At 39.4% G+C, this 14,144-nt stretch overlaps 1 protein-coding gene across 33 annotated transcripts in view; it reads left to right on the forward strand.

The window, feature by feature from the left end:
• The window catches only part of LOC121322830 (nebulin-like), a 90,181-nt gene that overhangs the window by 36,818 nt on the left and 39,219 nt on the right, over positions 1-14,144 (forward strand). For 27 of the 33 annotated variants that reach the window (XM_041263186.1, XM_041263190.1, XM_041263185.1 and 24 more), the window contains 25 exons: positions 290-601; positions 1,066-1,269; positions 2,014-2,118; positions 2,811-2,918; positions 3,395-3,706; positions 3,878-4,081; positions 5,110-5,214; positions 5,427-5,534; positions 5,978-6,289; positions 6,566-6,769; positions 7,623-7,727; positions 7,931-8,038; positions 8,126-8,437; positions 9,230-9,334; positions 9,853-9,951; positions 10,052-10,153; positions 10,448-10,555; positions 10,761-11,072; positions 11,167-11,271; positions 11,367-11,471; positions 11,575-11,679; positions 12,362-12,469; positions 12,672-12,785; positions 13,029-13,226; positions 13,672-13,776. In XM_041263186.1, the coding sequence (XP_041119120.1) occupies positions 290-601; positions 1,066-1,269; positions 2,014-2,118; positions 2,811-2,918; positions 3,395-3,706; positions 3,878-4,081; positions 5,110-5,214; positions 5,427-5,534; positions 5,978-6,289; positions 6,566-6,769; positions 7,623-7,727; positions 7,931-8,038; positions 8,126-8,437; positions 9,230-9,334; positions 9,853-9,951; positions 10,052-10,153; positions 10,448-10,555; positions 10,761-11,072; positions 11,167-11,271; positions 11,367-11,471; positions 11,575-11,679; positions 12,362-12,469; positions 12,672-12,785; positions 13,029-13,226; positions 13,672-13,776 (4,065 nt within the window). The remainder of the gene's footprint in view (positions 1-289; positions 602-1,065; positions 1,270-2,013; positions 2,119-2,810; positions 2,919-3,394; positions 3,707-3,877; positions 4,082-5,109; positions 5,215-5,426; positions 5,535-5,977; positions 6,290-6,565; positions 6,770-7,622; positions 7,728-7,930; positions 8,039-8,125; positions 8,438-9,229; positions 9,335-9,852; positions 9,952-10,051; positions 10,154-10,447; positions 10,556-10,760; positions 11,073-11,166; positions 11,272-11,366; positions 11,472-11,574; positions 11,680-12,361; positions 12,470-12,671; positions 12,786-13,028; positions 13,227-13,671; positions 13,777-14,144) is intronic. The other 6 variants (XM_041263207.1, XM_041263206.1, XM_041263213.1 and 3 more) reach the window with 6 other exon arrangements.

The raw sequence follows: 14,144 nt of genomic DNA on the forward strand, positions 1-14,144 counted from the left end.
AGTTTACACAAAATCAGAAAATATTTTATCCAATTGTAATAAAACTTGGTCACAACAGTCTTTACCGCTCTTTTATTGAGGGTATCATGATCTGGGCACATATAGATGAACCTGCATTTCACACATACATTTTAAAATGTGATTCAAAGTCAGACTGATTCTGGTAGCTCTGATTTTGTATTTGGTGGATGTATGTTGCTGACATTGTGTGTGTATTTGGAATCTTTCTCAAACCAGAACTGTTATTTTTTTCCGCAGTAGATTGATGATTGACATTATTCTTTTACAGTACAAATACAAGGCAGGCTTCCGCAAGCAAACCGGACACCACATTGGAGCCCGCAGCATCAAAGACGACCCCCTACTTCTCCTGGCTTTACACTCGGCCAAGATCGCTAGTGACGCAGAGTACAAGAAGGAATTTGACAAGTCCAAGACTAAGTTCAACTTGCCGGTAGACATGATGGCCTTTCTGCTAGCTAAGAAAAACCAGATCCAGGTCAGCGACATCGACTACAAACACCACCTGCACAAGTGGACGTGTCTACCAGACCAGAACGACGTCATCCAGGCAAAGAAAGCCTATGAACTCCAGAGCGACGTGAGTGTCAAAGAGGAATATTTCTATTACTCGATTCACCTTTATCTATCAAGCACATTGCTTTAGTCAATCGTGTATTGTGCTCCACAATTAAGAAATACGATATTTTAGGCTCAATTTCTCAACAAGTGCAAAGGCACGTTTTTTAAGAGGAATACAACTGTTTGATTGACATAAAGCAAGCACAGTTCTACAACAATCAGTAGATTTAGAGATCCTGCCCACAACCAGGTTGTTATTGCTGGGGTTATGCCATTTAAATGATTTGCATTAGGACCCTTTAAAAGTTTTACATGCAATAAATAGCTTAAAACATACTGTACAGAAGAGTGTAAAACATCTCTTTTGGGGCATTCATTTGTAAAACCCAATCGGAAAAAAATGTGCTTTTACATATAACAAACACATTAAAAAGACACTGTGGATTCTGTGTGCTAAACTGAAGTGGGCCTCTTCCCTTCCAGGCTGTCTACAAGGCGGATATGGATTGGATGAGAGGTGTTGGATGGGTTCCAATTGGTTCGCTGGATGTGGTGAAAGCAAAGAAAGCTGGAGAAATTCTCAGTGAACGCAACTATCGTCAGCACCCAGACAAATTCAAATTTACCAGCCTCACTGACTCTATCCCAATGGTCCTGGCCAAGACCTGTGCACAGAATATCAACGATGTAAGAATACCTTCCATCATTTGCTGATAATATTGTTAATATTATTATAAGGTTAAAGCAAATTTAAAATAGTTGGTCTTGGCTTTTAAACTATAAACACTACATATTAAAAAAAAATACAGCTACAGGCAGGAATGCAGTATTCTGTTTTTCAGAATTGATCAGTGTTATTTTTGTATGGAGGGGGTTAGTTAATAGCTAATTGTGATTTACTATTTTTTTTTTTGGCCGTGCTATATGTTTCAAATTGTACTGAAATTTCAAAGAGCATGACATGTGTTTTAAAAAAAACATTTCAAAATTCAGTACACGCCATGAAGTTGTGAGGAACTGGTACCAAAGCAAGCCAGGCAGTATTGTACCAACCAATTCACTACAGTCGGAGGACATGTCACCATGCTTGAGGCTGTAGCACTTACTGGCATATTTCAAGATTACAGGTTGAATGATTTGAAGAAAGTACTTAACTACTGCCCTACATTTGAAAGCTGGTCATCCAGTAAGAAATATCATGATTTAGTTGTCATGTTAACTCAACACGAGTATAATTAAATTGTGCAGTTCAGTAACAAACTTTTCCTGTGCCTAGTAATAGCTATGGTTATGTATAGTAATAAACTGTGTCTGCATGCAATGAGATACATTAATTTATCTAATATTGTTAATGTATAATTGAAAGTAATAATACTAAATGCAGCAGTTGAACTGTAGGCTAATGTATTGTTTTATACTTTTATTTTGCAGCATTTGTACCGAGATGCTTGGGAGAAAGATAAACGGCATATTCATGTGATGCCAGATACACCAGAAATTACTCTGGCGAAGAGTAACTCCATCAACATAAGCGAGGTACCTAGCAAAAAAAACCTCAAATGTTTCTGTGTCACATGCTTTCCCTTCATTTGTTGATTTACTAAAATGATTATCTGTTTTGCAGTTTTCACAAGTGCTTGATTATTTCATTAAACCCTGAATTGTCAGTTTGTTCCACTTTTCAATAATGAATGGAGTTTATAAGAACATACCTCCCCTTACCTTCTTGTAGGGTGAAACTGCAAAAATGCTGCTTTTGGAAACTTTTTTAAAAAAAATTTTATGCATACAAAATCGCTGTCAATTTCATCCTGGTCTGTAAAGGATTGTTTCTATGCAACTGAAAACAACCTTGCAGCAGCATTCCTCTGCTTTTGGTAGCTTTGTAATGTTAATATTTAAAGTAAAATTGCATTAGCACAATATCCTTTTGAAAAGACAGCAATACAACTAAACAATCCTTTGCTGCAAAGTGTGTATAACAAGTAACAGAATGCATCTGACAGAGGCTGCCATGAATTTTGTAAACAGGAAGTACCACTTTCGTCTTTGCTTTACTAGTTTTACTGTTTTAAACACCTGAATCTCTCCCTGGTTCTCAGAGATTCAGGTGGGCAGACAATGCCCTGTTTGCAGGTAAGGGACGATACTTGCGATTTGAATTTACATTAGTGAAGTTAGAGTGCCACTGTGTTTTTTTTTTTAATATTGTATTTTTATTATTTCAGAAACTTTACAAAAAAGGCTGGAATGACTCTCTGAAGAAGGGTTACGATCTACGAGCTGACGCAATTTCAATTAAGGCTGCCAGGGCATCTCGAGATATCGCCAGTGATGTGAGTATACCTTGGGCTTCCTCTCAAATACAGTAGAAGTTGGACATCAGAGCTAGGCAGGGTGAGAATTGTATAGACCGCCTGTACAGGGAGCCTATGTGTGTTTGTAAATCTGCAGCAGAAACTTCTTGATCAGTTCATGTCTCACAATAGCCATTTTAGATGGCAACTACATATTTAAAATGTATTGGAAACTTCTCAGTCAAGACTGTAACAGTATTCTTCTTTTTTACCTAATACGGCTGCCATGTTGTGGTCATGTGACTTTTTTGCTTTCCGGATAATGATGCCTCAGTGCCATCCCCGCTGCATTTTGCCCTCAGGAATGCTTTGTTTTTGTTCACACAACCCCATATTTATAGTTCATATTTAGCTGTTGATCAGTACGATCTGGAGGGACTGGAGGTGGCTGTCTGGTATACTAAAGTAATATATTACATGAACTGTTCAGTTAAATTGAAACTTTCTGTTCACAGTACAAGTATAAGGCAGGCTTCCGCAAGCAAACCGGACACCACATTGGAGCCCGCAGCATCCAAGACGACCCCTTACTTCTCCTGGCTTTACACTCGGCCAAGATCGCTAGTGACGCAGAGTACAAGAAGGAATTTGACAAGTCCAAGACTAAGTATAACCTGCCGGTAGACATGCTGTCCTTTGAGTTGGCTAAGAAAAACCAGATCCAGGTCAGCGACATCGACTACAAACACCACCTGCACAAGTGGACGTGTCTGCCAGACCAGAACGACGTCATCCAGGCAAAGAAAGCTTATGAACTCCAGAGCGACGTGAGTTTAATTCTTTCACAGTTGAATGACCAATTAAGAAATCTGATTAATAAAACTACAGTAGCTAAGAACGATAAGAAAAGGAAGCTCTTAAAGTGAAGTAGTCTTGTTATGGGGGAAACTTGAACCTTTTACACTTGCTGTTTTTAATGTCTATTCCTCTGCACCCAGGCTGTGTATAAGGCTGACCTGGAGTGGTTGAGGGGTGTTGGCTGGTCCACCATGGGTTCAATCGATGTTGAGAAAGTTAAGAAGGCCGGAGAGATCCTGAGCGAGAGGAAGTACCGCCAGCATCCAAGCACCGTGAAATTCACCAGCGTGACAGACTCCATGGAAATTGTCTTGGCAAAGAACAATGCACAAACTATGAACAAGGTCAGCTATCCTTACCTTCATCTTGCCAAACGATTAGCCGTTTCCACTTATTTACCACTGTAGGGGCCATTAATTGACATCACAATGGAATTGTTAGAATGTTCAATAGTGATTGATTGTTTATTTATTCATTCTCAGACAGCAGTAGTTCAACATCATTAAAAACAACATCACTCTAAAAGACAACATTAGTCATCATTTTACACTTAGCTGACATATTTGGGCTTTTTATCTGATGTAGTATCGTACCCCAGATACTCTAGTCCCGACTATTCCAAGCCATAGGAGCTAGGAACAAAAAGTACCCAGTGCAATTGCCTTCTGCAATTCAGCGACTTCCAATTTAAAAAAGCCAGTAGCTGGCAGTGATGTGTTTCAGGGTGGCGTTCTAATAGAGATCTGTCTGCTTTGTTCACTCGGCGATCCAGTTTTTTTTTATTGCTCGGCAGAGGCATGTAAAAATGAAATATCACCATAACCAAACAAAGGAAAAATATAGCTCTTAATAACACAAGTTTTACTGTGGAGTATGAGGTTTTTATGCTGTCGAAAACGAAAAGCAAGTTTTTGAGAGAGTTGATCTATGCACAGATGCCTTTACAGAGCTGTATTGAGTCATCTTACTTACATCTGCACTTACATTAATTCAGGAATCACCATTAAGTGCATTACTATAAATGTATGTATAAAATGTATAAAATGCTGGTTAAAAGCATTAATAACAATTCCCAGACCCTAAAATTGTTCAATTGTTGAGTTCTGTTGGTGAACCATTTGTAGAGCAGACAACACCAATATCCCGAACCACAGACCACAATTGTTTTGGGGGTTTTATCCAGGTGTTTATTAATTGCAACCATTGAATGGAAACACTAGTCATGAACAAGGGAAATCCTAATATAATATGTTATGCAGTAAACTTGTAGATGTCTGTCGGTGCAGAACCAAGACTGCTGTTTCTCTACAGACATTGGAGGCTCTTTACAATGCACAAAGGAGTTACACTTTTTTAATGATTTTTTTTTCAGCGCCAGTACACAGAGGCCTGGGACAAGGATAAGACCATGATTCACGTCATGCCCGACACTCCAGAGATCATCCTCGCCAAACAGAACAAGATCAACACCAGTGAGGTGAGTGATATATATATATATATATATATATATATATATATATATATATATATATATATATACGTTGCCCAGGGGTCACTACAAGGAAGTAGCTCTTGTTGACCCCCAGGTGAGTGATATCAAATACCAGCAAAACAAAGGCAAGTTTATTGTGTATATAAAATCATTTAAAGTCATTTTTTATATAACGTGCATGATGTCTGTTTTCTTAGAAACAATACAAACTTGCTAATGAAGAGGCCAAGAAGAAGGGCTATGACCTGCGTGCCGATGCCATCTCAATCAAGGCAGCCAGAGCCTCCAGGGATATCGCCAGTGATGTAAGTTATTAATATTACCATTTTATGAAAGTGATAAACAAAAAATCTTGCAGAAATACAACACTAGTGGGGTAAGTTAAAGTACAGTTTTTAATTCTGATATGTATATTAGAAATTAATCTCTGAAAGACTTCACTTTTGCCTGTTACAGTACAAGCATAAGCAAACCAGAGACCACATTTGAGCCCGCTGCATCCAAGATTAATGTAGCTGCCATATCGCGGTCATGTGACCTTTTGCTTTCTGGGTAATGACTCCTCAGTGCCATTCCCTCTGCATTTTGCCCCCGGGAATGTTTTGTTTTTGGTCACACAACTTCATATTTATAGTTTGTATTTGGCTGTTTATCAGTAAGATCTGGAGGGACTGGAGATGGCTGTCTGGTATACTAAAATTATATATTACATGAACTGTTAAGTTAAATTGAAACTTTCTGTTCACAGTACAAGTACAAGGAAGGCTTCCGCAAGCAAACTGGACACCACATTGGAGCCCGCAGCATCCAAGACGACCCCCTACTTCTCCTGGCTGTACACTCGGCCAAGATCGCTAGTGACGCAGAGTACAAGAAGGAATTTGACAAGTCCAAGACTAAGTTTCACCTGCCGGTAGACATGCTGTCCTTTGAGTTGGCTAAGAAAAACCAGATCCAGGTCAGCGACATCGACTACAAACACCACCTGCACAAGTGGACCTGTCTGCCAGACCAGAACGACGTCATCCAGGCAAAGAAAGCCTATGAACTCCAGAGTGACGTGAGTGCGATCGGACCAATTAAACAATTAGTTATTATACCTGTAGTAAGCATCGTGGCTACAGTTATCATTAGTGTGATAGTGATGCTGTGCTACCATATTGTTTTACTTACAAAAGCACCTTGAACATTAAGATATGCAGCCACATAATATTACATTTTGCCATTATTTTCCAGAGAGACGGGAGTTTATCTCTGCCTTTACAGTTTCTGTAATATTAGGATGTGTATATTTTGGTTGGAAGTCTCATTAGTTAGCTGTTTTCCTGCCTTTCAGGTTATTTACAAGGCTGATCTCGAATGGATTCGAGGCTGTGGCTGGTTGCCCAGTGGCTCTCTGGATGTATTGAAAGTAAAGAAGGCTCAAGATAACCTGAGTGAAAGACAGTACCGTCAGCCTCCTAGTACTGTAAAATTTACCAGTGCGGTCGACCTGCCTGCCATTGTGCTGGCCAAAACCAACGCTGAACAGCTCAGTCAAGTAAGACTTTAAAAACAGGTTTTGTTTGGTTTAGCATCAGTATCATAAGTACAGTTAGTTCTGTACACAAGTCAGTATTCTATACCATACTGTACACTCAGTGACCTAAAACAGCATCAATAATAACTTTTGGCGGATTCATTTTTGCAAAAATGTAGACTGGATTGGTCCATGAAATGGACCAATGGATTGGTTCATTTTAAGTCAAGATTGAAAACCTAGGCAGTGTGGTCCAGTGGTTAAAACCCAGCGCTTGTAACCAGAAGGTCACTGGTTCAAATCCCACCTCTGCCACTGACTGACTCACTGCTTGACCCTGAGCAAGTCACTTAACCTCCTCATGCTCCATCCTGTGGATGAGATGTTAAATCAATGTCCTATTGCAAGTGACTAATGCACAATTCACAGTCTACCTCTGTAAAGCGCTTGTGATGGCGGTCCACTATGAAAGGCACTATATAAAGATATTATTATTTGTTATATGTGTTTTTACGGTTTTTGCAGTTTTATTGATGTTCTGAACTGTTGTTTTCTCTTTAGTGCCTTGAGATGGCACTGCAATGAAAAGCGCTATAGAAATAAGTTTTGATTAGATACCTGCTAGAGGTTAATGTTCACTGGCATGTCAATAATATAACATTGTATCTAGTATTCTGTGATGCATTAATGTACAGTATTATGTTTTTTTTTTATCCAATTAAACAGTCTTTGGACATATAATAGCTTGTTGATTTTGTGAATGCAATAACAGGCAGTAAATATGTGTATAATTGGCTACAAAACACAGTGTGGAAATAATTTACAGAATGCTCAGGAGAATGTGCAAATGAAGTGTTTCCTCTTTTCTTAACAGTGGAAGTACAAAGAAGCTTGGGACAAGGATAAGACCACCATTCATGTGATGCCCGACACACCTGCCGTTGTTTTGTCCAAAGCTAATGCCATTAATATCAGTGAAGTAAGTGAGTCCACAAGTACACTGTGCTGTGCATTAACATAATTATCTCTCCCCTGTGCCTCCTGTAAATGGAGCAGATTGCAAGTGTTCTTACCCACCTTCTCTTTGTCTTAATTTCATATGTGTTATATACTTTAATGTGTTATATACTTTAGCTACTAGTTACTGTAGTAAAAGCTATTTTCCTTTTTCTTTTTCTCCAGTCATGTTACAAAAAGGCCTGGGATGACCAGAAGGCAAAGGGCTATAGCATCAAGGCAGATGCGATTGCAATAACCAAGGCCAAGGCTTCCAGAGACATTGCTAGTGATGTAAGTTGGCCGTCTTGTTTGTGTGTATATTAATATGCACCACAGTATATTATGACTGAAATGCTAATTCATATAATTTTCTAACAGTACAAGTACAAGGAAGGCTTCCGCAAGCAAACCGGACACCACATTGGAGCCCGCAGCATCCAAGACGACCCCCTACTTCTCCTGGCTGTACACTCGGCCAAGATCGCTAGTGACGCAGAGTACAAGAAGGAATTTGACAAGTCCAAGACTAAGTATAACCTGCCAGTAGACATGCTGTCCTTTGAGTTGGCTAAGAAAAACCAGATCCAGGTCAGCGACATCGACTACAAACACCACCTGCACAAGTGGACGTGTCTACCAGACCAGAACGACGTCATCCAGGCAAAGAAAGCCTATGAACTCCAGAGCGACGTGAGTGTGATCGGACCAATTAAACAATTAGTTATTATACCTGTAGTAAGCATCGTGGCTACAGTTATCATTAGTGTGATAGTGATGCTGTGCCAATATATATTGTTTTACTTACAAAAGCACCTTGAACCTTGATATGTAGCCACATAATATTATATTTTGACATTTTTTCCTAATATTTATTAGAGATTTATAGATTATTTTTATTTAAACAAACCAGCAAAAAAATAAATAAATAAGCCACACTGCCTGTAGTTTAAACATTCCTGAAAAGCGGAAGATTTTTCTTTTTTTTTCTTTTTACCCCACTTTTCTCCCCAATTTGGAATCAGCAATTGTGTTATTATTTTTATCCCGGTTCACCGCTGCAACCTCCCGGCGACTTGGAAAATGGAGGCTGAAACACGCGTCCTCCGAAACGTGTTCCTGCCAAACCATCATTTTTAGCTCTGCAGATCCACAGTGAAGCCACCAGACCTATAGTGCTGGAGGACAACACAGATGTGAATGGCTCCACTGCAGACCCACAGGCATCCTATCAGCCACAGGGGTCGCTGGTGTGCGGTGAACTGTGGATTCCCCTGCTGATCTAAGCTCTGCCTACCCGGGTGGCGCTCGGCCAATTGTACGCTGCCCCTTGGGAATCCCCAGTCACAGTCGGCAATGATTAGAACCTGCGATCTCCAGGCTATGGGGCGCATCCTGCACTCCACTAAATCCTTGTCTAAGATACTGTAGAAACACCAGAAGAATGTGTGAGAGTGTAAATGCTGGTTCCTCTGCTGTCACTAGGTGGTGTACAAGGCTGATCTGGAATGGCTGCGTGGGATTGGCTGGATGCCAGACGGCTCCCTGGAGGTCAAGAAAGTTAAGAATGCCCAAGACCTCATCAGTGATGTAAGTACAGTTCTATACATCTTGTAACAATGTATTTATTTGAGCGTACATGGTAAAGGCAGATTCCAGTTAGAGTAATACATTATATTATATCAGCACTTAATTCCTTCACACGTAGGAATATGGTTCCCGTTTTCAGAGCTCATCTCTTACATTACACCCCTAAGGGTTGAAGCTCTCTCTCTATCTGCTTACTGCCAGACTGCATACAGCATCCAGAAGGGCAGATCGGAAATACATAACCACTCTTAAAGGGGCCATATCATGCTGCCGCAAAATCATCACAACCTAATAGCCCTTGCGCTTTATCATGCTATGTTTTCACCGTGTTGTCATTTCCCAGGCTTCTCCCATCATGGTACTGTACAATGCATATACTGTAGTATATCATGGTTTTTACAATGCTGGAATTATACTTTGCATTTTTCTCAAGCGGAAACTGATGGTTCTTCCAAATTGTGTGGTGGTTTTGTGATACAGGTTAACATTTTTTTCATTTTTTTTCATGTTATTTTCAGAGAAACTATCGCACCAAAGCAGACAGCACTAAGTTCACTGCAGTGACTGACAGAGTTGATTATGTCTCTGCTAAGCAGGCAGCTGAGATTCTCAATGATGTGAGTAATAACAGAGGCTTGGTAGCATATTTTTTGTTTGTTTGTTTACAATTTGTTTGAGGTGAACTTAACAAAATTCTTCTTTTTTTTTTTTTTTCAGACTAAGTACCGTGAGGCTTGGAACAACGAAAAGACAAAATATACTCTGATTGACACACCACAGCTGGCTTCGGCACGAGAAGTAGCTAATAATTTTAACCAGGTAGCTGAAGTAATAATAGTAGTAGCTTGTTGTTGTTGTTTTAATTAAAGCAAGCTGATTTATTTTCTAATTTCAGTGGCTTTTTATAACACTAGTCAGGAGCCATGTTTAAGAGTCTATATGACACTTAATCAAATCCAGAACTAGTTGACATTACTTGTTTTGGTCAGAATTATTGCAGCTAATGCAATATTGACACAGATCACTGTTAAACACACTAGACATATTTATGAGTTCATTTTCTCTTTTGTGAAATTCTTAATCATAAAGGTACTTCACTGTGTTTCTCAACAGAAATTGTACACAGAAAAATGGGACAAGATTAAAGCCACAAGCTACTGTATTCCAACAGATGCTATCTCTGTTGAGCAAGCCAGAAAAACACAAAACATTCAGAGTGAGGTATGTCTTTTTATTTTCACATTTAACTGTACCAAATTACTGTGGGATACATGGGCTGGGTAAGTCAACAACGGCATTGTTTTAATGTCTTTCATATGTTGGTGTTACTAGCCTCGGCAGACTGCCTGGAGTTTAAGGCTAACCTGTACTTTTTACTGACTGCCGCTCACCAAACTTTCACATTTGTCTTTTCTGTTTTTCTCAGTGTAAGTACAAAGCTGACTACCTGAAGCAGAGAGGACACCATGTGGGGTGCCGCAGCATCCAGGATGATCCCAAGCTGGTGTGGTCCATGCACGTTGCCAAAATCGCTAGTGACGCAGAGTACAAGAAGGAATTTGACAAGTCCAAGACTAAGTATAACCTACCGGTAGACATGCTGTCCTTCGAGTTGGCTAAGAAAAACCAGATCCAGGTCAGCGACATCGACTACAAACACCTCCTGCACCAGTGGACGTGTCTGCCAGACCAGAACGACGTCATCCAGGCAAAGAAAGCCTATGAACTTCAGAGCGACGTGAGTGCGATCGGATAGCTGTTGTGATTAGCTTTCATGCGCTATACGTTCAGTAGAAGTTTTGAATTGGCTTGAATTTCATTGTGTATTGTAGTACATCTACAAAGCTGATCTTGAATGGATTCGCGGGTGTGGCTGGATCGCTATGGATTCGGTTGATCATCAGAAAGTCAGGAAAGCACAGGAGATCCTGAACAATGTAAGTTTGGCTTCTATTTTGTGTCATTTTCCTTTCATTCAGGTCGTGTGCCTAAAAACATCTGATCATATTTCTTTATTTATTTTGAATTGCAGAGACACTACAAGAAGGATGCCGTAGATAACTTTGCAAAGTTCACAAGCGTGGTTGATCTTCCAGAAATTGTCCTGGCCAAGATAAATAACGCAAATCTGAGCGACGTAAGTAGAACAAAATAATGATTTGGTGTGTGGAGTTTGTTGTATTTTATTGAAATATAGGTGTCGCTTGGAAACCTGTCTGCATTGTGTTTTATATCCATAGCTGAAGTACAAGGAATCCTTCAATCTGGAGAAGGGTCATTACATTGGAGCAGCAGACACACCTCAACTGGCTCACTCCAGGGAAGCCGCCAAGATCACCAGTGAGGTATGGACACATTCTGAAGGATCAAAACCTGGACAGTTAAAACTTACAGTTCAAATCAGATTATTACCACACCTGAGGCCTCCAAGGACATCATAAACATTTGATGTTTTTAAGCTCAATATGACAAACAATATAATACAGTAGAATGTAAAAAAATAGGTTGTACTGTATGTCACCGCATAATTAATATAAATATAGTTGTTACGCTGTATGTTTTATTTGTATTAAAGCTTATGTTAACTTCAATGTTGAGGTGGCCTGTACTGTATACCAAATACATTCTTAATTGATAGCTTGACATCAAGCATTTACTAAAATGAAATCAATTAAAAGTTGTGGGTATAAGATTTGTGTGTCATCACTGTTCAGTGTAGGGCAGCTTCATGTACCCCAAGCTGTAGCCTAATTAGGTTGAGAGGGCATCTGACAAAGCATGGTGCTAAGACATTCTTCTTGAACCTGATTAGCTGAGGTTTATTATATAGATCCTGACAGCTGTTCATAGTAATACATTGAGATTGGTTTGAATTTTAGTTGCTAAATACGTGCTTGGAATATTCTGCATTTTTGTGTCTATGAAAACCATTGAGTTGTAAAGGAGTTGTTAAGCACGCAATTGTATTGTACTGAAAGCAGCATTTCCTTGTCTTATTGTGTTTGTGTTTTTATTTGTACTCCGCAGAAACTTTATAAGGAACAGTGGGATAACAGCAAGGCTACAGGCTATCAGCTGCCTATAGATCACCTGCCACTTGTGATTGCTAAAAAAACAAAGACGATTGTCAGTGATGTAAGTAGAAAAAAAACAAAAAACATTCTACAGTACTAACATAAATTTGATTAAAAAAAAAACTTAATAAAAATAACAATTAAAACTGTAATGTTGATTAGTCATATTCAATAGTACTCACATTTTCCTTAAAATCCATGAAACTCCCTTACATACATTTGGTACCCCTGAGCTATGTCACTGATTTGCCACTATGCTGCAGGTGAAATACAAAGAGGAACATGAAAAGGCCAAGGGGCATTACCTGGCTGGTAAGGATATCAGCGAGTTCCCCAGCGTTGTCCACTCCATGGCTGTTGAGAAGTTGAAAAGCTTGGTAAGTTAATCTCTTTTCAAACCAGAGCCAAACAATGGACAACCTTCCCCAACAGAATGCTTCAGAGCCAGGTTAACAGCTACCAAGAAGGTGCAATACATGTTAAAATATGCTATAATATTATTACATTGTTCATGTATATAAACACATATGTAATAGATAGACAGATATTTGCATTTCTGGTTTTATTTAATTGTGTTTGTTGCAATTGGGCAGTTTTGAGATTTTGACATTGTATTGCAGATGGCTTACAGGAAGGCTTATGATGACAGCAAGACTAAGATCCATATTCCTCATGACATGCTGAGCCACGTCATGGCTAAGAAATGCCAGCAGATCCTGAGTGAGATTGAGTACCGCACCTATCTGCACCAGTGGACCTGCATGCCCAACCAACACGATGTCATACGTGCCAGGAAGGCCAATGAGATCCTCAGCGATGTAAGTTTATGTGTAGTATCTGTTTTATTTTTGATTTTTAATGCCTAAGTGAACTTTAGCAACTTCAGCAACCTCTAGCTTTTCCACAGTAACGTTTAATGCAGTACACTGGAGGGGTATTGCATACTTAACATGGAGGACTGTGTCCACAATGCTATAGTGGTAGGACTTCAGAACCTTTTTTTTTTATTATTACCAGGAAACTTTTAAGCATCTGAAATTCTAAAATAAATCCTGCAATCCAATTGGGTGAACAATACTAAAGGGAACTAAATGAACTTGATTCCAATGGTTAACAGAATATCCACAGTGTATGAGAGCAGTATGTCTGGATTGTGAATGCATTTTGATGTGCTGTCTGACCTCTTTAGAAGTGTAAGGTATCTAAACAACGGTAAGCAGTTTGTCACATTGCTCTAACCAGACTTGATTATTCCTGTTTCAGGTGTTTTACAAGGAAGACCTCACCTGGCTGAAGGGAATGGGATGCTTTGTCTGGGACACCCCTGAGATAATTCGTGCCAAGAAGTCCTACGAACTCCAGAGTAAAGTAAGAATTCACACCCACTTTGACATATGCTGTCAGTAATGTGTTGCTTTCACGATGTTCTCGCAAGCCTCATTGTACTTTTACATTTAAAATGTAAACCCATAACCCGGTCGATTGGAAGAAAACCAATCGCTTGTGCCCCTGAACATGTGGATAACGTCAGAACCACCACTGGTTCATTCGTGTCTGGTCATTTACAGAGACACAGTGTTATTAGAACGAACCCCAGCAAAAATAAATTGAGCTTGTTCAACAGTGTGGACAACAGCTGCAGCTGTGCTTGGTGAGCGTATTGTTAGAATTTAATATGTAAAAAAAATAGCACAGCATATCACGGCATCTTATTTCTATTATGTAAGTGTTTTAAA

This window comes from Polyodon spathula, chromosome 11 (genome assembly GCF_017654505.1).
Source record: "Polyodon spathula isolate WHYD16114869_AA chromosome 11, ASM1765450v1, whole genome shotgun sequence".
Taxonomy (NCBI): Eukaryota; Metazoa; Chordata; class Actinopteri; order Acipenseriformes; family Polyodontidae; genus Polyodon; species Polyodon spathula.